This window comes from Penaeus vannamei, chromosome 1, assembly GCF_042767895.1.
Source record: "Penaeus vannamei isolate JL-2024 chromosome 1, ASM4276789v1, whole genome shotgun sequence".
NCBI classification, from domain to species: domain Eukaryota; kingdom Metazoa; phylum Arthropoda; class Malacostraca; order Decapoda; family Penaeidae; genus Penaeus; species Penaeus vannamei.
Genome location: NC_091549.1, coordinates 22,768,204 through 22,793,203, shown reverse-complemented (window position 1 = coordinate 22,793,203; position 25,000 = coordinate 22,768,204). Strand labels below are relative to the sequence as shown.

The following is a 25,000-nucleotide window of genomic DNA, read 5'->3' as shown; positions in this document are numbered from 1 at the left end:
CTCTCACATTTACCTTTTCTTCCCTTCGTCTGCTTATCATCCACTTTCCCTCCACACATACCCATTGTCTTTTCTTAGCCCTCCTATTCTCCTGTACTTTCCCATGTCTTTTTGTCCTGTCATTATCCTCCTCCACTTCTCACGCCCACGATCGCATCCTCTGAAAGAGGAGCTAAAGGGAGCGACATTTGTGGTCTCCAGGTGGTCTGGCTGTCGGTCTCTGCTGCCTCCTTATTGCTCGGTCTTTGTCTCTCTCTTTCTCTCTCCCTCTGTCATTTTGTATGTCTGTTTGCCTGGCTTTGTCTTTTTCCATGATCTTGTCTCTGTCTGGATATTTTGGGGGGTTTCTGTCTGTTTGTCTGTCTATCATTCATCTTCTCTCTCCCTCTCTCCCTCCCTCCTTCCCTCTCTCTCTCTCCCTCCCTTCTTCCTTCTCTCTCTCCCTCCCTCCTTCCCTCTCTCTCCCTCCCTTCTTCCTCCTCTCTCTCCCTCCCTCCTTCCCTTCCTCCCTCTCCCTCTCCCTCTCTCCTTCCCTTCCTCCCTCTCCGTCAACCTCGTGACACAGTCCCCAGGAACCGCGGTCAGAGATCCTGAAGGATGGGTGACATGATACCCACGTATGGTCCCCTTGGCCAAGACCTCGGTGGCATTACTGAGGAAAACCACGTGGTCCTTCTACGCCCATTCTCGGTGGGCGGGGATCGTTGGTGTGTGTGCGTGTGTGTGTGTGTTTGTATGCGTGTGTGTGTGCGCGTGTTTGTGTGTGTGTATATGTGAGTGTGTTTCTTTGTGTGTGTGTGTGTGTGTATGTGTGTGTATGTGTGTGTGTTTGTGTGGTTTCATCTAGGATTTTTCTTTTTTTTTTTCTTAAAGGAACGTGATTATAAAATCGACGTTTTTTTCGCGTGTTATAAGGCTTGGAAGGGATACCCTACACTCCGTATTTCGTTTGTTTTCATTATTTGGGCTTATTTCTCCTTATCTGTTTTATGTACAGTACTTTCACTCCTTTTTGCCTATGTCTTTTCCCACTGTCTCTCTCTCTCTCTCTTCCTCTTTCCTCTCCTCTGTCTCTGTATTTCTGTCTTAAGAAAACTGCCAAAGATAATTGCTTCTAATAAGTATAAAACACACCGGTATTAAATACAAAAAAAGAAAAACAAATGTAATCAGATTACAGTCGGAGTATTGATAAATGAAATATTGTGGTTTGTATATATATACTACATTTCGATATGAATTTCTTATCCATTTATTTGCGCTTTATCCATTTCTTGGTCGTTTCAGACTGACACTGACGAAAGCCTTTAAACATCTCGTGACAGCGTGACTGCACCCCCACTCCCCTCCTCCCCCCCTCCCCCCCGTCGCACAAAAGACAGAAAATGAAAAATGGGTTTTGAAATTAAGTGAAACTTGAAATAATAGAGAATTTACTACCATTAATCTTAAGAAAACATATATCTGCTTATAAGACGTCTGGCCCAGGAAGGGACTTGCGTCACGCGAGACTCCATAAACACGAAAGAATGATCGGTCTTACTAACCTGCTGATGATCTTGACACTCTCAATTTACTCGCCGGTTTAAAAGTCCGCTTGCGTTTTTACGTTTAACCGACCGACGTATCTCTTCGTGATTTATGATTTTTCGTTATTTTTTGTGTTGATTTCCCCCCCTTTCTTTGTATTATTTGTTTTTTTCTTTCCCCTTTCTTTGTATTATATATGTTTTTTTCTCTCTCCTTTTTTTAGCTTTTTTCTCCCTCTCTCTGTTCGTGTCTTTGGTAACAAAAAGTGGTATTAAAAAAAATATTTTCATTGAATCCTGGATTCTGATCCTCTCGTGTTTTGTTTCTTTGGATTGTATCTTTTAAATCCCCTATATTTATCCTTTTGATTCGGCTCTCTGCTTTTAATCTTCTAATCTAATCCTTTTTAACACTTTCCCTCTGCGCTTTTGTTTTCCTTCTCCGTCAGACACATTCTCTCTCTGTCTGACTTTCTCATTCTCGCCACCGCTCTCTCTGTCTGTCTGTCTCTATCTCTTTCTCCCTCTCTCTCTCTCACTCCATCCCTTCCCCTCTCTCTTTCTCTCCCTCTCTCCAACCATCCGTAATCAGTCACCAACACCCAGTCCCTCCGATCTTATATTCTAATCCCCCTTTTATCTCTTATCTCAACAGGTCCCTTTGGATTCCCTCGGAGGATCGGACACCCTTACCAGTCGAGGACGCCGCCGAAGCGAAAGAAACCCCGCACCTCCTTCACCAGAGTTCAGGTTAGATCCTACAAGGCGATCCTTTTTGCAGATGGGGAGATAAGGGTTATTTTTGTTTGTGAATTATCGTGCATTGTGGTTGTTGTCCGTGTATGTTGTTGAGGATTTCATGTGGTATTGGATCCCGAAGATGGGTTCCTGTAGGACTGTGTGTGGGTTAGGTGAGTGAATTGATATAGGATTTTAGTGAAGAATGTGTGGATATGTGTGCAGGTTTGTAACTATATTTACAGGGAGGCATATCTGCTGGTGAGGAAGTATATCCGAAAAATAGCACACGAATCTGTATATATGCGTGTGTGTAAACAAAGGATATACATGCGAGCTAATGCGCAGCGTTCGAAACCGGCCATGCATGCACAACTGCATCTTTGAAGTGTCCAAGGCGAAATGAATAGCAGAACCTGCACTTTTTTATGAATTTGATTTCGCAATGACGTAATGACATCCCTTCTGACGTCACGCGACACCAGAATCCGAAATATCAGATATAACGAATTCTCTTTCTCAAAACCGCGGATGGCGCACGTTAGGCCCCGTCACTAAATGTCCGAAGTATTTTTAAATGGTTGTGTTCCTTATTATCAATTCTTTCTTTCCCCATTTGAATTTCTCGATATAGAAATATGATTTGTAAGAGAATGTTAAATCGTGATTATTATGGAATATACTTTTTCAGTCCACTCTCGATAGTCCCTCGAAAAAATAAATTAAAAAAATAAAGAAAACACGAAAATATAAACATATTAATAGTCTTGCATTTTCGTCATTAAACTTTTAACACGCGACTCACACTTTTCTTTGTGCAAACATAGCCGCAGGTATATGCAGAAGCACACGGCAGCCGCGGTTGGCAACAGTGCTAACGATCTCCTTCCCTGACAGTGTTACCATGAGCGGCCGAGTCACGAGGGGCACGTTCGACTCGCCCGGTCACGCCATTTGAACGGGTTTTCGTGGCTTCAGGACGACCAATTCCGGTCTTTAGGGTATTCTGAACACGTGTTCACTGCATTGTGCACAAAGGTTGAACGCGGCAGCAGATTGAGCCATCAGTCAAGCATAATCAGCTAAATAAAGACGGACACGCGATTGATTCTCTGGCGGTTAGTCGGCAACTCGAGTGAGCGTTAGTGTAAAAGTGAATAACAATTTCTTTAAACTGACAGCGAGAAGATCAAACAGCTAAGCCCTACGCTCCCCCAGTGCAGCTCAGCTCCATGAATGTTGAATAGATATTGCAGGATGTATAATTCTACGAGATTCTCCGATCATTTATCATTCAAGGGATACTGAGGATAAAAGCCAGCCATGCTATCATCAACTGTCGATCGCTGTTGTTTATAACGCCATCGAGTATGATATGCGTGTGCGTTGCTAACGTATTACACCTTTGTCTGTGGTTATAAATGTTGTATGATGCAGTATATATATATATATATATATATATATATATATATATATATATATATATATATATATATCCATACATATATACATATATACATACATACATACATACATACATATATATATATATATATATATATATATATATATATATAAACATAAACATATATATGGATATGTATATTGTATATATATATGAATATATGTATAGAAGCGTATATGTATATGTACACATATATAGTGTGTATATATATGTATATATATGTATGTATGTGTATGCATGTATTCGTATACAGGTGTATATGTATATATGTTAATATGTATATATGTGTATATATATACTTTTATTAATCAGTTAATTTATTCATGTATACAGATACACGCACACACAATCGATGATGAATTAAGAGCGGCTCAAGTGAAATCAAACATACATATATTATTGACAGATAGTCTTAAATACGAAATAATAATAATAATAATAATAAAAAAAAACACTAGAACGATTACAACGACCAGAATAGACAAATACGACCACGTGAGAACACCGTGACTTCAGCACATACAAGTAAACGTAAATGTGGCTTTGAACCTCCACGGGACACGACCCCAAAACCCCCGAACAGCTGTACGACCAAATTAGCAATTAATGTTACTCTAGTCTCGCGTTTTTTTGCACCACGTGAAACACCGCTACATCACACTAGCAGCACCGGTGGCACAGCTCTCAACGTCACCTCAAACGTCACCACAAAGACATGTTACGCTAACCACAGACACACACTGCCCCTACCACAAGCACATATTATCCCCACTCTCCACACGCACAAACACGCATTAGTAACAACATACACACATTTACAAGGCCACGGCTCTATCAACGGCGGTACAGCCCTCACCAGCGACCAAGTATGTCATAATTTTAAGTAAACAAACGTCATCATAATCACATTTTCAACACCGCAGACTTGTTCTCACCACCAGTAATCAACTACCACAACCTTGATTGAACAAACATCACCAGAAAAAAACAGTCTCTACACCACAACCTTATTCTCACCACCACCACATACACACTATCAACAACACGTCTGTTTTCACCACGATCACATACACACTATCAACACCACAAATCTATTTTCACCCCCACCCCCACAAACGCCACAACCATCATACACACCATCAACACCACAAACCCAATCTCCCCACCACCATTTTACCACCAACCTTAAACAACCATTTACGGGCCATTGAACGACCTGTCCATTTCCCCGTTGTAGGTGAACGAGCTCGAGAAACGGTTCAACAAGCAGAAGTACTTGGCGTCCAGCGAGCGAGCAGCCCTGGCCAAGCAGCTCAAGATGACGGACGCGCAGGTCAAGACGTGGTTCCAGAACAGGAGAACCAAGTGGAGGTGAGTTGAGGGCTTTTATTTTTTTATTTTTTATTTTTTTTACAAATTTATATTTTTTGTGGGTTCTTTCGATTGTTTTTTTTAGATATGTATTTTATGAGGTCTCTTGGATGTCATATATATATATATATATATATATATATATATATATATATATATATATATATATATACATATGTATGTATGTATATATGTATATATATATATTATGTATATATATGTATGTATGTATATATGTATATATATATATATTATTATGTATATATATGTATGTGTGCATGTATGTATGTATATATGTACATGTATTTAGGTATTTCGGATTTTTTTTTTAATATATATATTTGTGTACAGGCATTCCCGAATTTTATTTTTACATCTTTTGATAAGGGGTTTCGGATTATTATTTTTTTTTAAAAGATTTATAAAAAAATCGGTAACTTCATAGATTTTTGGTGGATTAGGATAGGGAGATGAAAGCAAGGTAGATTTTTTTTTTGTATTTCCATGTTCTTACGTTGTTAGTGTATGTGTTTCGATCTCTCATTACCTTAACACCCAAGTGAGAAGATCTTCGATAAAAGGACTTAATAATCCCCACGAATAAGATAACAATCTCCAGTCCTTGAGGATTTAAAAGGATTAAATGGAAGAGATAATCGAGCCCGAAAACAACAGATAAGTGCGAAAAAAATCTGCCTTCTCGAAAGTAATCCCCGATTTCCTCCTTTTCCCTCCGTCTTCCGGCTGGGCGAGGAGGAGAAAGAAAAGAAAATGATTATGATTTTTTTTTTCACTAATTATCGCTTTCTTATCGCCATTGCTCTTAAAACCTCGATAAGCTCTTTAAGCTGGGTCGTCTCGAGCTTCAGTGACCTTAAAGACATGAAGAAGAAGAAGAGGAGGAGGAGGAGGAGGTGAATGAGGAGGAGGTGAATGAGGAGGAGGAGGAGGAGGAGGAAGAGGAGGAGGAGGAGGTGGAGGTGGTGGTGGTGGTGGTGGTGGTGGTGGTGGTGAATAAGGAGAAGAAGAAGAAGAAGAAGAAGAAGAAGAAGAAGAAGAAGAAGAAGAAGGGAAGAAGAAGTCGAAGTAGAAGAAGAAGAAGAAGGAGAAGGAGAAGGAGTAGAAGTCGAAGTAGAAGAAGAAGTAGAATTAAAAGAAGTAGTAGAAGAAGAAAAAGAAGATTGAGGAGGAGAAGGAGAAGGAGAGGGAAAAGAAAAAGAAGATTGAGGAGGAGAAGGAGACGGAGGAGAAGGAGAAGGTGAAGGTGAAGAAGGAGAAGAAGAAAAAAGAAGAAACGCTGGGCGGAGATAACAAGGGAGCAATTTACTTCTAACTCTCTTCCAGCCTAATCTAATTAAGGGACGATAAAACATAGGCTTAATTGATCTAGATGGCAGTAATTATCGTCACAGTCAAATTAACTCGAAAACCTCGTTTCTCTCATCAATTATGCCCGGCCACTTTTACGTTTCTGATCCCCCCCCACCCCACCCCCACCCTCAAACCATCCCCTCCATCCCTCCCCCTCTTCCCCCTCCCTCTCTGTTCCCCTCCCCTCCACACCCTCCCTCCCTCCCTCTCTCTTCCCCCTCCCTCCCTCCCCCTCTTCCCTCTCCTCCCCATCCCCTCCACACCCTCCCTCCCTCCTCTTCCCCTCTCTCCCCTCCCCTTCAACAACGAAGACTAGGTTTTGGACCGGGGGAAAAGATTACACTGTTTTGGCGAGTAAAGATTAGTCATTTTGGAAGCGAGGAAAGGTAAATGTCACAGCAAATATAGAAGGGGTGGGGGGGGGTTGGGAGGGGGTTGGGGGATGGGGTGAGGGGGGGGGAGTGGTAGGAGAGGATGCTGGGATGGAGGAGAAAGAGGACGGGGAGGTGGAGGAGGAGGAAGAGGAGGGGTAGGTGGAGGAGGAGGAAGAGGAGGGGGAGGGGGGGAGGGGAAGGAGGAGGAGATGGACGAAGAAAAAGAAGAGTTGGTGGAGGAGTAGGAAGTAGAATAAATGGAAGAAGAGCAAGAGGAGGAAGAGAAAGAACAGGAGGATGAGGAGGAGGAGAGGGAGGAAGAAGAAGCTGAAGAGAAAGAAAGATAAAGGAGGAGGACGAGGGATGGAAGGAGAAGAAGGATGAGGAAAAGGAGGAGGAGGAGGAGGAAGAGAAGGAAAAGAGGGAGGAGGAAGAGGGTAGGTAGGTGAAGAAAAAGGAGATGGAGGAAAAAAAAACTCGGAACAGAAGTAGGAGGAGGGGGAAGAGGAAGAGGTAGAATGCGGAGAAGGAATAAGAGGAATAGGAGTAGGAGGAGGAGGAGCTGGGAGGGGAAAAGAAGGAAGAATACAGATGCCCAGTGACTTTTATTCATTTGATATCCCCAAGTAATGAAAGTGTAAGTCAGGTGAGAAATTAAGGTTTACCCAGGGATTATTATCGCAATTTTTTCACCCTTCCTCTACTCTCTCTCTTCCACCACCCCTGCCCTCCCCCTCCCCCCTGCCCTCCACCCTTCAAGTCCCCGGATGTGTGGAAAAGGGAATTATACAAACCGCGCGCATTTGGGTGAGGTTCGGCTGCTAACTCATTAAGTTGCAAATGACTCTCTCTCTCTCTCTCTCTCTCTCTCTCTCTCTTTTTTTTTTTTGGGGGGGGGGGGAGGGAGGGAGAAGTTGCGAAAGTTTGGACGATAAAGAATGTATTAATGTTATTTGAAGGAGATTATGCTGGAGTCAGATGGACGCGCATATAATTTGGATGTGTTAGCTGTGAGATTAAATCGCGTTATTGTCGGTGATAAGTAAAAACAAGAGTGTGGGTCTTTTCGCGTTCATTTCCGAATTTCATTCATTTCCATTTTCATTCATCTTTTTTTTTCTTTTCATTCATTCATTTGACTTGTGTAATGCTTAGTTTATGATTATTATTAAATATTCCTTTTAAGACTCGCCGTCATCATAGCCTACGAACGAATAAACGACCGGATAAATTCACACACACACGATTACTCAAAACTATTTTAGAAGAGTGGATATTATCCTTTTTTTTTACTGCGAATGATTTTTTTTAATTGCGTTCTTTGTGGGATTTGCAGTTAGGCTCGATTAGGTGCCAGTTGACATTATCTGTCGACGCAAAAATGTGACTTCGTTAGCGCGCCAAAATTCTTTCCCGCGCTGAAAAGATGGCGGGGAATTATCATGATTAAACACTTGCTTTTGGCTCTTCTGTTTTTAGGGGTATTAAGCGAATGATTTAGATGCATGTGTATTCTTTTGGCGGTGTGTTCTTGGGTTTGGATTTTGTCGTTGTTATGTGGGTAATCATCGTAATTCTTGTTGTTATTATTACTTTTTTCCTGTGGGTTTTTATGTATATTTTATAATAAGATTTTGGCTTTTTTTCCATTGTCTTAATTTGTCATGATTTTCTTTATGTTTATTCATTGTTTATTTATTCATTATTATCGTAAACGTTCATGTACTTACATTCACATGTGAACGGACGCATAAGCGCCCATATACATACACGTACACATACAAGCTCCTACCCACTTGCATACCTACAATGAAGTTATATGAAAATACACGCTCTTAAAACAAAACATTCTCTCTCTCTCTTTATCTCTCTCTCTCTCTCTCTCTCTCTCTCTCTCTCTCTCTCTCTCTCTCTCTCTCTCTCTCTCTCTCTCTCTCTCTCTCTCTCTCTCTCTCTCTCTCTTTCTCTCTCTCTCTTTCTCTCTGTCTCGCTCTCTCTCTCTCTGTCTCCCCTCGCTCGCTCTCTCTCTCTGTCTCTGTCTCCCCTCGCTCGCTCTCTCTCTCTCTGTCTCTGTCTCCCCTCGCTCGCTCTCTCTGTCTCTGTCTCCCCTCGCTCTCTCTCTCTGTCTCTGTCTCTCTCTCTCTCTCTCTCTCTCTCTCTCTCTCTCTCTCTCACACACACACACACACACACACACACACACACACACACACACACACACACACACACACACACACACACACACACACACACACACTCCCACTCCCACTCCCACTCCCACTCACAAAAAGAACGTTTCCCGGAGTTGGCGTTCCCATAGCAACGGCGTCTCGAGTCTAAGGGGACGACAAGTTCTCCAAGTTAAAAGTTAATAGGGATTTGTCGGGTTCGGAAGCTTGTTAATTGAAAATAGTTAGGAGGAGGAGGGAGTGGGAGGAGAACGGAGGAGTGGGGGGAGGACGGAGGAGTGGAGAGGAGGGACGGAGGAGTGGGAGAGGAGGGAGGAGAGGTGGTGGGAGGAGAAAGGGAGTGGGAGAGGAGGGAGGAGAGGGTGAGTGGAGGAGGAGAGAGGGAGTGGGAGGGAGGGAGGAGGGATGGTGGGAGGAGGAGGCAGTGGGGGGGGACGGAGGGAGTGGGGGAGAGGGAGGGGAGGAGTGGTGGGAGAGGAAGGAGGGAGGGGAGGAGGGGGAGTGGGGGAAGTGGAGGAGGAGGGAGTGGGAGAGGAGGGAGGAGTGGAGGAGGGAGGAGGGAGTGGGAGAGGAGGGAGGGAGTGGGGAGAGGAGGGAGGAGAGTGGGAGAGGAGGAGGGAGTGGGGAGAGGACGGAGGGAGTGGGAGAGGAGGGAGGGGGTGGTGGGAGGAGAAGGGAGTGGGAGGGGGGAGGAGTGGGAGGGAGTGGAGGAGGAGAATGGAGTGGGGAGGAGCGGCGGAGGGAGTGGGAGAGAAGGAGGGAGGAGAGGTGGTGGGAGAGGAGGGAGGGGGAGTGGGGAGGAGGGGAGGGAGTGGGGGAGGAGGGAGGGGGTGGTGGGAGGACGGAGGGAGGGGGGGGAGGACGGAGGGAGTGGGAGAGGAGGGCGGAGGGAGTGGGAGAGGAGGGAGGGGGTGGTGGGAGGAGAAGGGAGTGGGCGGGGAGAAGGAGGGAGTGGGAGAGGAGGGAGGGGGTGGGGGGAGGAGAAGGGAGTGGGAGAGGAGGAGGGAGTGGGAGAGGAGGGAGGGGGTGGTGGGAGGAGAAGGGAGTGGTGGGAGGAGAAGGGAGTGGGAGAGGAGGGAGGGGGTGGTGGGAGGAAGGAGGGAGTGGGAGGAGAAGGGAGTGGGGGGAGGACGGAGGGAGTGGGAGAGGAGGGAGGGGTGTAGTGGGGGGTAGGGAGGGAGTGGAGGTGGAGAGAGTGGAGGTGGAGGGAGTGGAGGTGGAGGGAGTGGAGGGGGGAGGAGGGAGGGGGTGGGAGAAGGAGTAATGAAGAGAGGGAGAATATAAAGGATGGGAAGAGGGAACATCAGAGGAGAGTAAGGATGCAAGGGAGAGAGAGAGAAGAAGAGTGTAAGGGAATAAGAGACGATATGCCTAACCGGACAAATAGAAAGAAAGGAAAAGATGAAAAGAGAGAGAAAGAGAAGTACATGAGTCTGTAACGGAAGTGTAAATGGAGGAGACGGAGGAGAAGGGAATAAGAGACAAGGATAAGGAAAGTGGAATTAGGAAAGACAAAAATATACTGGGGTTAAGAAGTTGGGTATAATCCAAAGGGCAGAGGTAGATAATGGGGAATAGGGGAAGGGGGGAAGGTAGATAATAGACAGAGGGGAAGGTAGATAGAGAGAGGGGAAGTGATAAGGTAGATAATAGAGAGAGAGGAGGAAAGGTAGATAATGGGGAAGGAGAGAGAGGGGGAGGAAGGGAAGGTAGATAATGGGGAGAGAGAGAGGGGAGGGGAAGGTAGATAATGGGGAGGGAGAGAGAGGGGGAAGGTAGATAATGGGGAAGGGAGAGAGAGGGGAGGGGGAAGGTAGATAATGGGGAGGGAGAGAGAGAGGGGGGGAGGTAGATAACGCGGAGGGAGAGAGAGGGGGAGGAAGGGAAGGCAGATAACGGGGAGAGAGAGAGAGAGGGGGAAGAGGAGACGGTGATTTGCAGTGTCCACCGAATGAATCTTTCTCCGCCCAACTCTAACTTAGTTTAACCTTCGAGAGCGGTTTACGAGGGAGTGTCGCCAGGGAGTTTTTCGTAAGAGAAGTCGAGAGAAAAGGGAGGCCGTGGCACACATATATCTATCTGTCTACGTGTTTGTCTGTCTGGCTTTTTATTTGTCTGCTTGTTTATCGATGTGCATATCTGTATGTCTATCTATCAACCTGCTTATCTATCTTTCTGATTGTCTATCTATGTCTGTCTATTTAACCTGACTATGTCTATCCCTTTATCTATCTCCCTATATATCTGTCTATCTCCTTATCTACTCATCTGCCTATCAATTTATCTATCCATTTGTCTATCTGTCTCACTATATATCTATATATCTGCATGTGTGTATATATATATATACATAAGTATGCGTGTTCGGGAAGCGGGAAAGAGCCATTCTCTGTCCTCCTCTCCTATGCAAGGTATGTTAATATATATATATATATATATATATATATATATATATATATATATATATATATATATATATGTGTGTGTGTGTGTGTGTGTGTGTGTGTGTGTGTGTGTGTGTGTGTGTGTGTGTGTGTGTGTGTGTGTGTGTGCCCCCCCCCCTCTCTCTCTCTCTCTCTCTCTCTCTCTCTCTCTCTCTCTCTCTCTCTCTCTCTCTCTCTCTCTCTCTCTCTCTCTCTCTCTCTCTCTCTCTCTTCTCTCTCTCTCTCTCTCTCTCTCTCTCTCTCTCTCTCTCTTTCTCTTTCTCTTTCTCTCTCTCTCTCTCTCTCTCTCTCTCTCTCTCTCTCTCTCTCTCTCTCTCTCTCTCTCTCTCTCTCTCTCTCTCTCTCTCTCTCTCTCTCTCTCTCTCTCTTTCTCTTTCTCTCGGCCTCTCTCTCTCTCTCTCTCTCTCTCTCTCTCTCTCTCTCTCTCTCTCTCTCTCTCTCTCTCTCTCTCTCTCTCTCTCTGTGTGTGTGTGTGTGTGTGTGTGTGTGTGTGTGTGTGTGTGTGTGTGTGTGTGTGTGTGTGTGTGTGTGTCTGTGTGTGTGTGTGTGTGTGTGCGTGCCCCCATGGCATGTACCCCGACAACCTTCCGGCAGTTTGGCTTCCTCGTCCCCATAAAACATGGCCGCCATCTCCAGTACTTCCCTCGTCTTGACCGCAGGAGTCTTCCAGAGAAAATGCTTTGACCCAATCGCCCCGTGATCATGCATACGGAATTAATGCGCAGGATAAACAACGGTCGTTCTCGTCGTTGAAAGAATAATAAATTCCAGCGTTGCGTGTTGACGTCCTAACCTTTTCTAAGATTCCTAGACATTAAACATCGCATAAGGAATGATAATAACGATATAACCCCGCGGGTACGCGGCTCCGTTTTACGACGAGTGTTGCCCTCAGGACGGCTGGGAATATAAACCACGTTAAACGCAGAAATAAGAATCCATTCTAAGTTCCTTCCATGTTGGTTTCCAGTCGCGGCGAACATTTAATGTGATTTATACGAGTCATGTGTCAGTATAACGGCTGCATTTAGGCTGTAATGACACTTGGTGACACGCAACCGACACGCGCAGAGTTGCCAGTGAGCATGTGACTTTTATGACACCCTCTTTTTGTGTCGTTAATAGTTATTCTCATTGACATGCTTGTTACCCGTGATGGACATTCCATTAGATTTCTTTCATTATTACCAGCTTAAATTCTTTCTTGCATGATATAGTGCGAGTCGTTAATAACTCGCGAAAGTTTATCATGGCGGTTGAAGGCAGCGTGGATAACCTAATTCGACGACAAAATATCAGTTACATTTGACTTACGGCGCATTATCTACCCAAATTACTGGCCAAAATGCAACCTTGTACATACATCAGTTATTATGTCGGGTGAACAGAAAACATTTGAGATGGTGCCAATTAAGATTTTTTTATTTTATTTGCGTATCACCTCCCTTTGTCTCATCCCATTTTATCCTTTCCTTTCGTCTTGTCTTCCCTCCCTTCTCATTGGAAGCCTTTCTTTCCCCCCTTTAACCCCCCTCTCCACTGCCCCCCCCTCCACCTGTTTCTCCATTTATCTCCTTCTATGCTCCCTCCTTTCCCTGTTTCCCCCTTAAGTCAGCCCTTCCTCCCTTCTTCCCTCTCTTTATCTCATTCTCCCTTACTCTACCATCCCCCGCCTTTTCTCCCTTAATCTCCCCCTCCTTTGGCCACCATTTCCCCCTACTCTTACCTCTCCCTTGCCCCCCCACCACTCTTTCCCCTTCAATCCACCTCTCCCTTCCTCCCCCATCCTCTGTTTCCCCATCAACTTCCTCCTCTATTTTCTCTCATTCCACCTCTCCCTCGTTCTCCTCTCTCTCTCTCTTTTTCCCTTCAACACACCTCTCCCTTGCTCCTTCGCGTCTTGATTCCTCCCTTAACTTAGCCCTCCCTTCCGCCTCCATTTTATCTCTTACATTACCCTCCCTTGCACTACCCTCCCACCCCTTTTTTTCTCCCTTTCAACCCCCTCTCCCCCACTAATCCCACCCCCTCCATTTCACCCCACCCTCCTTTTTATCGCCATTCAACCCACCTCCTCCTTATTCTTTCCCTCCCTTCCTCCCCCACCCACCTCCTCCTTATTCTTTCCCTCCATTCCCTCCTTCCCCTCCCCACCCCCCGCTACGACAGTGCATGGAGAAACCCCACTACAGACGCGGGGAGAAGGGGGAGGGGGGAGAAGGCGGTGGGGGAAGGGGGAGGGGAAGAAGGAGGTGGGAGAAGGGGGGGAGGGAAGGGGAGGGGGAGAAGGCGGTGGGAGAAGGGGTTGAGAGGGGAAGGGGAGAAGGGGGGGTGAGGAAGGGGGAGGGGGGAGAAGGCGGTGGGGGATGGAGTGTGGGGAGGGAGGAGGGGAGGGAGGGAGATGTGACGAAGTGGGCAATTCCGTGTCTCTTCCAGCAGGTGGGGTGGGTTGGAGGGGGAAAGGAGGAATAGGGAGGAGGGAGAAGAAGAAAATCAGTATAAGAAGGAGGAAGAAAAATAGGAAGATGAAGATGAAGATGAGGAGGAAGATGAGGAGGAAGAGGATGAGGAAGAGGAAGATGAGGAAGACAAGGAGGAGGAGGAGGAAGAGGAAGATAAGGAGAGGAGGAGAAGGAAGAAGGAAGGAGAAAGAAAGAAAAACACGAGAAGGAAGAGGAATAGAAAAAGGCATGAAAGTGGAGTGGGAGGAGAAACAACGAAAGATAAATAGATATAAAGGGAAGAGAGTTAAAAGAGGAAGCCATAAAAGGCGAAGTACATGATATAAGAAGATGAGAAAATAAAAAGGAATGAATGAGGAGGAAAATGACATAAAATAGAAAAGAAAGAAGTAGAAGATAGAAGAAAAATGAGAGAAATGAGGAGGGAGAAAAGAGATAGTCCGTTAAGAAACTGATAATGTCTTTGGGAACAAGCCATTTCCTTTGAAAAAACAAAACAAAAAGCAAAACAACAACATTGCAACAAAAACGCAAGTTCAAAGAAAAAAAACGTTATAAATTTTAAAAAATTGAAATACCGATTTGAATTTTCGAAATCCCGAGATGAATATCCTTAGAACGTTCTCCTAAACCTCAGGATAATTCCCTAAATGATTTCAACGAAAAAACGAAAAAAAAAAGTTTAAAAACATCAGAAGAGAAACGTAACTCTTTGGGCGTATTTTTATTTTTATTATTATTATTTTTTTCTATCTGCTATTTTCATTATTATTTTTTTAAACTGTCTGTGCTCTGTACTGACACCCTCCCTCCCCCTCCCTCCTCCCCCTTCCCTCTCTCGCCATTAAATATGCAGCTGACCATTAGGCGATGTTCGGCCCGTGCCAAAGGGGACAGAAATAAAACATCTGACTGCAAAAATGCGAGAATATTGAGTTACCGCTGTTGTTTATTATTATCTTTGATTTGTAGAGTCTTTCCTGTGTTTCTGTGCGTATACATACGTATATATGAATGCACACACGAACACACGCACGCACGCACGCACGCACAAACACACACACACATACACACACGCATATTCATGTATATTTACATATATATGTATATGTATATATATATATATATATATATATATATATATATATATACATATATATATATATATATATATATATATATATATATATATATATATATATATATATATATATATATATATATATATGTATATATCTATGTGTGTGTGTGTGTGTGTATGTGTGTATGTATATATATGTATATATATGTTTATATATGTATATATATATATAAATTATATATCTATGTACATATATGTACATAGATATATAATGTACATATATACATAGATATATGTATATATATGTATTTATATAGAGATGCATATATGCACAGACACACACACACACACACACACACACACACACACACACACACACACACACACACACACACACACACACACACACACACACACACACACACACACACACACACACACACCTATATACATGTATGTGTGTGTGGAGAAGGACGCGGACGGAGCGCAAGATGTCTGCTCGAGTCCGAATGTGACTTACAATTCCGGCGGATTCTGGTACAGGCTTTTGGGAACCGGGTGGAGGGAGCTTGATGGCCAACGCATTAGATAACATCCTTCTCTTTTCCTTTATAAAGCGAATTTTGGACAAAGCCGTGATTTCTCTCTCTTTTTTTAATAGTGAGTTGATATCTTTTATGGGTGTTTCTATAGCTTTCAGTGTAAGAGTGTAAAAGCAAATGTTGGTTTTAGCTCCCTCACCCCCTTTATTTTCTTCTTTTCGAGATAAAGCCAGTTTTTTAAGTGGGCGAAATGTTTGTGTTGTGAGTTGTTATGGTTGAAACTCTACTATAGAAAGGGCTAGCTGAAGATTCGTTCGAAGTCCATGATAATCTGTAAACGGTGGACTCGTATTACTTCGTGTGCCATGTGCGATTTGGGCTCCAATCATTCTAAATGTTCCAGACGTTCCACTCGCTCAAAATATTCCAAATACCCCAAACGTTCCACTTGTTCCAAATATTCCAAGTAACCCAAGCGTTCCATTTGTTCCAAATATTCCAAATAACCCAAACGTTCCACTTGTTCCAAATATTCCAAGTAACCCAAACATTCCACTTATTCAAGATACTCCAAACAACCCAACCATTCCACTTGTTCCAGATTCCAAATCACCCAACCATTCCAACCATCCCAAATACCCCAAACATTCCAAATATTCCCAAATATTCCAACCGACCAGCCCCCCCCCCCCCCCCCCCCCCCAAGGAAGCCCCTGGCGCCTGGAACGGATCTGTCTCCTCTTACGGCCGCGCGGAGACTCGTCATTACGTCACAGCACGATACTACCATCCCGCCGCCTAAATAATTTCCTGTGCGGAGCGATTACCATAATCTTCGGGGGTTTTGGGCCGAAGTAATCAACATAAACATGCATTTACATTAATGTAATGGGCGTGCGTTCGTGTACGCCTTGCCCCCGCGCGCCTCCAGAGTGCCTCGTGTGTGTGCATATGTGCGTCGGCGAGTCAACAAAAATCCTTAAAGAACCCCAATTGCAGGAGGTAAGCGACGCTAAAACTAGTTCTTTGGGCGCGCGGCGGAAACCTCCCAGGCTTCTTTCGCCCTTTCTTAGGTCCTCACTCCTCCTTCTCCTCCTCCTCTTCCATCTCCTCCTGCTTCGAACACATGTTCTCGACGCAGCGGGCTCTGTAACTCAGCGGCGTAATGGTAGATATTTCGCAAATCTTCCGTAGCCATGATGGTCGGAGGGGTAGGGGGGGGGAGAGGGGAGGGGTAGGGGGGAGACGGGAGGGGGTAGGGAGAGAGAGGGGAGGGGTAGGGGGAGAGGGGAGGGCTAAGGATAGTTGGGCTATAATGTGCATTAATCAAGAGCTTTAAATCTGGTCGGTGGCTTGTGTTGTTGTCGTGACCCCCCACCCCTATCTTTGTTTCCCTCTTTCTCCCCTCTCTCCTCTCTCTCCTATTTCCCATACGTCCTTCTTCCCTCTCTCTCCTCTCTCCCCTCCCGCTCTTCCTACGTCTCTCCTCCCTCCTCGCCCTCTTCTTACTTCTCCCCTCTCTCTCTCACTTCTCCCCTTCTCCATACCACCTTCCTCCTCCTCTATCCTCTCTCCCCACACACCCTTCTCCCCTTCTCCCCATCCACCCCTCCCCACCCGTAGGATTATCCGTCGTACAAACACGCAGAGACGCTCTCCCCCTTCCTTCCCCCTTCCTCCTCCTCCCCATCCCCGTCCCCCTCCCCTTCCCTTCCCCTCTCCCTCTCATTTCCCCCTTATTCCGCACTCCCACCCCCTTCCCCCGCACTCCCCCTCCCCCTCCCTCTCTCGCACTCCCCTCTCCCTCCCCCTCTCTCGCACTCCCTCTCCCCGTTCCCCCTCCCTCGCACTCCCACCCTCCCCCCTTCCCCACTTCCCGTCTTCGCTGCCGTGTCATTTCGGAGCCAGTGATGCCAGGCCGGGCGCAGAACTCCCGTGCAAAAATGGCGGTGTACACAATGGGACTTTGACTGCGGCCGCTGTCATTACGCTGGCGGGCAAGAAGGCGAGATTGAATGACGGAGAGAGAGAGAGAGAGGGAGAGGGAGGGGGAGAGAGAGAGGGAGAGGGAGGGAGGAGGAAGAGGAAAGGAAGAGGGAGGGAGGGAGGAAAGTGAGGGAGAGAGTGATATATATATATATATATATATATATATATATATATAAATATGTATATATATATATATATATATATATATATATATATATATATATATATATAGAGAGAGAGAGAGAGAGAGAGAGAGAGAGAGAGAGAGAGAGAGAGACAGAGAGAGAGACAGACAGAGGCATAGATAAAGAGAGAGTGACAGAGACAGAGATAGATAGATAGACACAGAAATAGAGATAAGAGAGTGACAGAGAGAGAGAGAGAGAGAGAGAGAGAGAGGGAGAGAGAGAGAGAGAGAGAGAGAGAGAGACACAGAGAGACACAGAGAGACACAGAGAGACACAGAGAGACACAGAGAGACACAGAGAGACAGAGAGAGACAGAGAGAGACAGAGAGAGAGAGCGAGAGCGAGAACTACACCTGGGCTTTTTGCGGCGCCGTCTGTAAACAAACAGCAGCTCATGACTAAACGTTTCCGGTGGCTCCTCGGCGGCGACCGAAGCCCCGCCCCCCAAAAACGCTGCGGCGGTCGGAACGTTTTGTATTCTTGTATTTATGTATTTATTTATTCGTTTGTTTGTTTATGTATTTGTTTCTTTTGTGTATTTTCGTTTCCTTTAGTTGTTGTTTTTCATATGTTTATTTGTTTATTTTTTATGTTTACTCACTCGTTCATATACTCATATATATATATATATATATATATATATATATATATATATAAATATATATATATATATATATATATATATATGTGTGTATATATATACATATATATATATTTATATATATTTCATCTTTATTTATCTATTTTTCTATTCATTCACACGTTCATTTACATGTATTTCATTTTTGTTTTCGTTTCTTCATCAATTCCGTTTTTTTATTTTTGAAAAGGAACTTCCTTATAAAAACTTCCTTATCTGTGAATCGTGATTAGGATTTTACTTCTGAGTCGTCTTCGTTAAACGCCAGGTGGCTTTAGTGCGGATGAAGGAGACAAGCATCCCAGAATCTGGTTTTGAAGTTCATTATTTTTGCTATACGTCTGTCTGTCTCTCTCTCCATCTCTCTCTTTGTTAGTCTGTCTGTCTGTCTGTCTGTCTCTGTCTATCTGTCTATCTGTCTCTGTTGTTTGTCACTGTTGTTATTTTTTTACCGAAACGGGCCCCGTGAAATCGTGTTTCCGTTTTCGTGAAAGTTATTCATTTGAATGTTAGACGTCGACTAATTTTACGATAAAACTCAGCCAGTGTCCAACAGAAAGTGCTTTGGAAGACACATTGAACAAACGATCATTAAATTGTAGTTAATTTTCTTAAAATCTTCGCGGCCGAGATGTGAAGTCTAGATTTTCACATCAGCCATTTTTTTTTTTTTTAGATTGGCAACTTCCTGTCTTGACCCTATTTCGCTTTTAACAGCTTCTCATGAGTGATTTTTTTTGCTATTGTGATTATAAAAACGGTCTATGTATGTATGTTTGTGTGTGTACGAGTGTTTACCTGTATGTATGTATACGTATATCTGTGTGTGTACATGTAAGTGTATGTCCATGTACGTATATCCAAATATGTCCTCCTGTTTATCCTATCTTCACTTATCCTCTTGTCTAATCGTGATAATCCCAACCTCGATAGCCACCTTATACGCTTTTCCTCAACCTCAAAAAAAAAAAAAAAAAAAAAAAAATCTCCGCGTTACCTCGACCTCTTGGCCCTCTCCCTCCCCCTCCCCCCTCCCCCTCCCCCCCCTAAAGAAACCTTAAGCGACGCGGGTGAAAAACAGTCGCAGGATTAGTCGTCTCAAGAAGCACATCGGCGGCAATCACACGGGCTAAAGTATACACATCGAAGACCTCTAAAACATTAATAATTCGCAGTGAATTGGTAGGGGTGGAGGGGGGGGGGAGGGGGGGAGGGGTGTTCTTTGGGTGGGGAAGGAGGGGAGGGGTGTTCGTAGGGTGGGGAGGGGGGAGGGGTGTTCGTAGGGTGGGGAGGGGGGAGGGGCGTTCGTAGGGTGGGGAGGGTGGGGTGAGGAGGGTGGGAATGGGTGGGAAAGGGGCGGGGTGGGGTTAGGAAGGGTGTGTGGGGTGGGAGGTGGAGGTTTGGGCGGGGGGGGGGGGGGTGATGGACTCGTAACCACCTGGTATTACGTTTTACAAGAAGTTGATGTTTGCGTTGCGTTTGTCTGTCTGTCTCCGTCTCTTTTTCTTTTTCTGTTTCTGTTTTTGATTCTCTCTCTCTCTTTCTCTCCTTCCCTCCCTTCTTCCTTCCTTTCCTCCCTCCCTCCCTTCCTCCTTCCCTCCTTCCCTTCCTACCTCCTTCCATTCCTTCCCTCCCTCCCTTTTCCTCTCCCACTCCCACCTACCCTCCCTCCCTTTTCCTCTCCCACTCCCTCCTACCCTCCCTCCCTTTTCCTCTCCCACTCCCTCCCTCTCCCACACCCACTCCCCTGGGAAGGAGAGCACGAGAGGGAGAGAACGTACCACATGGATCCATGTCGTCGAGAACGTACCATGTGGATCTATGTCGTCGAAAACGTACCATGTGGATCTATGTCGTCGAAAACGTACCATGTGGATCTATGTCGTCGAGAACGTACCATGTGGATCCATGTCGTCGAGAACGTACCATGTGGATCCATGTCGTCGAGAACGTACCATGTGGATCCATGTCGTCGAGAACGTACCATGTGGATCCATGTCGTCGAGAACGTACCCCATGGATCCATGTCGTCGAGAACGTACCATGTGGATCTATGTCGTCGACGCGGTGCTCCCCTTTGGCGCGTGTTTTTCTGCGGTTCTCTTGCCTGTGATTTTCGCGTGCTGGCAGGGTGATTGCCGGCGGTAGATGACGGTAGACGCCGGTAGAGATGAGGGGTAGAATAAGAAGGTTTTAAGCTTTGTCGGGCGCGGCGGCGAGTCGTCGTCGTGAGTCGGCGCCGGGAAAGATGACGGTGATGAGCGGACCCTGATGTCGGGTGGCGGTGCGGGCGGAGCGACGTCGCGGAGGAGTAGGTGAAGGAGGTGGAAATCGCGGGGTAAGTGACGGAGCATTTTGGTTGGGGAGGGTGGGGGGGGGGGAGGCGTAAATAACGGACTGCGGGTTCTAAAAAAAAGGGGGGCGGGAGATAAAAAGATAAAGAAAAGAGACCGGATTCAGAGCTGTGTATTATAGGAGTTCCGACGGCCGTACAAAATGGCGGAGAGAAGAGGGTGGTAAACAGACGAAAAACAAAAACAAAACAAAAATCAAAACAAAGAAAAAAATATAAAGAAAATATAAAAAAGTTAAAGACCAAAAAAGACGGACATAAAAAGAGGGAAATGGGAGGGGAGAATAAATATGAAATATAAACAAACCAGAAATAACAGAAATAAACTGGATTTGAAGACTACAAAGGCCCTAAAAATGGCGATGGGCATAACACACGCAATGGAAGATCAAACATAAAAAAAGATAAACATAAAGAGATGCAAGATGATGGAAAAGGACATTGAAGCAAAAAACGAAGCAAGGAGAAGCAAAGATTGAAGCATTTTTCTTTCTAATTTTTTTCCAAGAATTCCTCTCCACCTTCCCAAAAACAATAGATAGATAGATGGATATGTAAATGCACAGATAGGTACGTAGATAGATAGAGAGATAGATATGGATAAATAAATACAAATAGATAAATAGATGGATTTCGGAACTGCTTCATGAAAGGAGATTGAAATATGTAACTCTTCGTCCATTTCTGCTGTGTCTCTTTCTCTTTCTCTCTTTCTTTTTCTCTTTCTCTCAATCTCGTTTTTATTTTTTCATCTTCGTATCCCCCCTATCCCCCCATTTAACTCCTCCCCTTGTTTCTAATTTAGGTTCTTCATATCCTTCGCATCCCCACTCCCCTCCCTCCCTTCCCCCCTCTCAATCCTCTCCCTCCCTCCCCTCCCAATCCTCTCCTCCCACCCCCCAATCCTCTCCCTCCCTTCCCTCCCCCCAATCCTCCTCCCTTCCTCCCCCCAATCCCTCCCTCCCTTCCCCCCTCCCCCCCATTCCGAAAAATCCCCCCCCCCCCGCTCTCTGCAGATTTTCGGATCGATATTTCGCGACGTCGGCCGGTGATTGCGCTCGGGGGGGGGGGGGGGGAATGGTTTATGAATCACTGCTATGAAACGTCAGTCAATCAAGCAAATTGTAACGAAACATGTGATTTTCGACATGAATTTTGACCCAAACAACGGGCCGCACGAGATTGAAAATCGTATTAGCTGCACGAACGCGAGACGGAGGCGGCGGCGGCGGCGGCAGAAGCGGCGGCAGAAGCGGTGGCGATGGCAGATGTCCTTCCCTCCTCTTCCCTCCTCTTCCCCTATCCTCAGCCCGTCTTCCCTCTTATCGAACCCCCTTCCCCCTCCCCACCCCTCCCCCTAGCCGCCTTATAGAACCCCCTTCCCCCTCCCCACCCCTCCCCCTTTCCGCCTTATAGAACCCCCTTCCCCCTCCCCACCCCTCCCCATTCCGCCTTATAGAACCCCCTTCCCCTCTCCCCACCCCTCCCCTTTCCGCCTTATAGAACCCCCTTCCCTCCCCCCCCCTCGTAGACCGGCGCCCGGTATTGCTTGCTTTGACCTGCCGAATAGGCCTAAATTGACATGATTGAAGACCCCTCCTCTTTTATATAATTTTTTTAAAGTCATATATTGAAGACCTTCCTTTTCCTCGACTTAGAAAAAAAAAATCTCGTCTAAACCTCTTCTCCTTCCTCGTTATTTTCCTCTCTCCTTGTTATATACCCTGTTCTCAACAACCCCTCTTCCCTCCCTCCCCTCATCTCTTCGCCTCCCCCCTTCCCCCCCTCCCCTCACCCCAGTTCTCCCTGTATGCACGCACGAATTTGTTTTCGCTCGCAGTAAATCCACGAAGGAGAGAAGAGGAGAGGAGAGGGGGGAAGGAGGAGGAGGGATGGGAGGAGAGGAGAGGAGGGAAGGAAGGTAGGAGGAAAGGGAGGGGCGAGGAAAAGGAGGAGGAGGGAGGAGAGATGGTGGGAGGAAAGGAAGGAAGGAAAGGGGGAAGGAGGAAGAGAAGGAGGAGAGGAGGGAGAAGTGGTAGGGCGAAGGGAAGGAGAGAAGGAAGGAAGGAAGGAAGGATGAGGGAGTGAAAGAAGGGGGAAAAGGAGGAGAGAAGGAGAAGAGGAAAATAGATGGACACGAAGGAAAGGAGGAAAAGGAAAAAGATAAATTAAAGGAAGGAAGAAAAGGAGAAGAAGAGAGAAGGGGGAGGGGAGACAGGAGAGGGATAGGGAAGAAAGGAGGGATAAAAGAAGAGGGAGAAGGAAGAAAGAAGGAAGGAAGGAGCGAACGACGGAGAAAGGGTTGCGGATGTGAATAACTAGTAATTACTGGATCAAGTGGATGTGAATTTGTGTCTTGTTCACATTTTCTGATATTCTCTCTCTCTTTTATTATTTTATTGTTGTTGTTATTATTATCATTATTATTATTTATTATTATCATTATTTTTTATTATTATCATTATTATCTATTATTATCATTATTATTATCATATTATCATTACTATTATTATTATTATGATGATGATGATGATAATGATTATGATTGTTGCTATTATCATTAAGATCATTATTATTATGAAGATTATTATCATTATTATTATTGTTATCATTATCATTATTGTATTCATTATTATTACTATCATTATGATCATTAGTAGTAGTAGCAGTAGTAATGTTAGTACCAGTATTAGTAATAGTATTATTATCATAGTCATAATCATGATCATAATGGGTCATAATCATGGTATCACTCGTAATCCTCATCACCATCATCATCATCATCATCACCATCATTATCACTATTATTAGCATTAAAGCCCACCTATGGGAGAGAGAGGGAGAGAGAGAATGAGAGAGAGAGAGAGGGGGAGAGTGAGAGTAAGTGCGAGAGTGATAGTGAGAGTGAGAGAGAAGAACGGGGTTGAGCGAAAGAGAATAAGAGAAAAAGACACAAACATACACAGACAAAACGAGGGAGAAAGAAAGTAAAGACAACGAAAGAGTAATGGAAAAGGGTGAAGCAAAGAGATAACAAAAGGGAGAATCAAAGACATAACGAAAGGGAGAACCAAAACGATAACGAAAGGGGAGAAAGCAAATGAGAGAGCGAGAGAGAGAGACGAAGATTGAGAGAAAGATAGAGAGAGAGACGAAGAAATAGAGAAAGAGAGAGAGAGAGAGAGAGAGAGAGACGAAGAAATAGAGAAAGAGAGAGAGACGAAGAAATAGAGAAAGAGAGAGAGAGAGACGAAGAAATAGAGAAAGAGAGAGAGAGACGAAGAAATAGAGAAAGAGAGAGAGAGAGACGAAGAAATAGAGAAAGAGAGAGAGAGAGAGACGAAGAAATAGAGAAAAAGAGAGAGAGACGAAGAAATAGAGAAAGAGAGAGAGAGAGACGAAGAAATAGAGAAAGAGAGAGAGAGAGACGAAGAAAGAAAGAGAGAGAGAGAGAGAGACGAAGAAATAGAGAAAGAGAGAGAGAGAGACGAAGAAATAGAGAAAGAGAGAGAGAGAGAGAGAGAGAGCGAGCGAGCGAGCAGATCCAAGCCCAGACTCCTCGAGGCACAGCAAACCCGCCCCTAACGCCCGAGAGAGGCCATCATACGTCAATAATAAAGGGCTATAATCTCTCTGGCGGACAGCCGTGGCCCCGCATCACAGAGGCCATTCATGGTCCTTATGCTCGGGCCATGAGACCTCTGTCACACGCGAGCGCCCGATTAGTCGTCGAGGAGGAACAGCTGGTGCCGGCGCGTCTCGGAGCCTACCTGGGTCTGCTTGCCTGAATGCTTGAATGCTCTGCCTGCTTTGCCTGCTCCCGCCCTAGGGTCCTGTGCGCTTGCTTCCATCTTCACTTGCTTTTTCGTTCGTTTGGTTTTCTTATTTTCTTTCTGTTTGTTTGTTTGCTTGCTTTGTACTGCCTTATTACTTTTTTTTGCGTCTGGTTTCACCTTTCCTTCATTTTCGTCTGATTGTTTTTCTCGCTTGTTTCTTGTTCTTTCCTGCTTCCCTGTTCTATGCTTCTGTTTGCTTGCCTGCTTTCCCCTTCAGTTCGTCGCCTGCTTGGCGCTGCCCCTGCTTATGGTGCTCGGGTTTTTGTATCATGGAGGAAAATGCGACCAGTATGAATTTTCAGCAGGTTTTAATTATGATATTTAACCACGACATACATTCATCATTTCTCTTTCTTCCCCCTTCCTTTCTCTCACACACACACACACACACACACACACACACACACACACACACACACACACACGCA

General features: G+C 45.2%; 1 protein-coding gene across 2 annotated transcripts in view; it reads left to right on the top strand.

The window, feature by feature from the left end:
• Positions 1-25,000, top strand: part of LOC138861504 (T-cell leukemia homeobox protein 3-like) — an 82,587-nt gene that overhangs the window by 26,023 nt on the left and 31,564 nt on the right. For both annotated transcript variants that reach the window (XM_070121115.1, XM_070121105.1), the window contains exons 2-3: positions 2,185-2,279; positions 4,970-5,103. In XM_070121115.1, the coding sequence (XP_069977216.1) occupies positions 2,185-2,279; positions 4,970-5,103 (229 nt within the window). The remainder of the gene's footprint in view (positions 1-2,184; positions 2,280-4,969; positions 5,104-25,000) is intronic.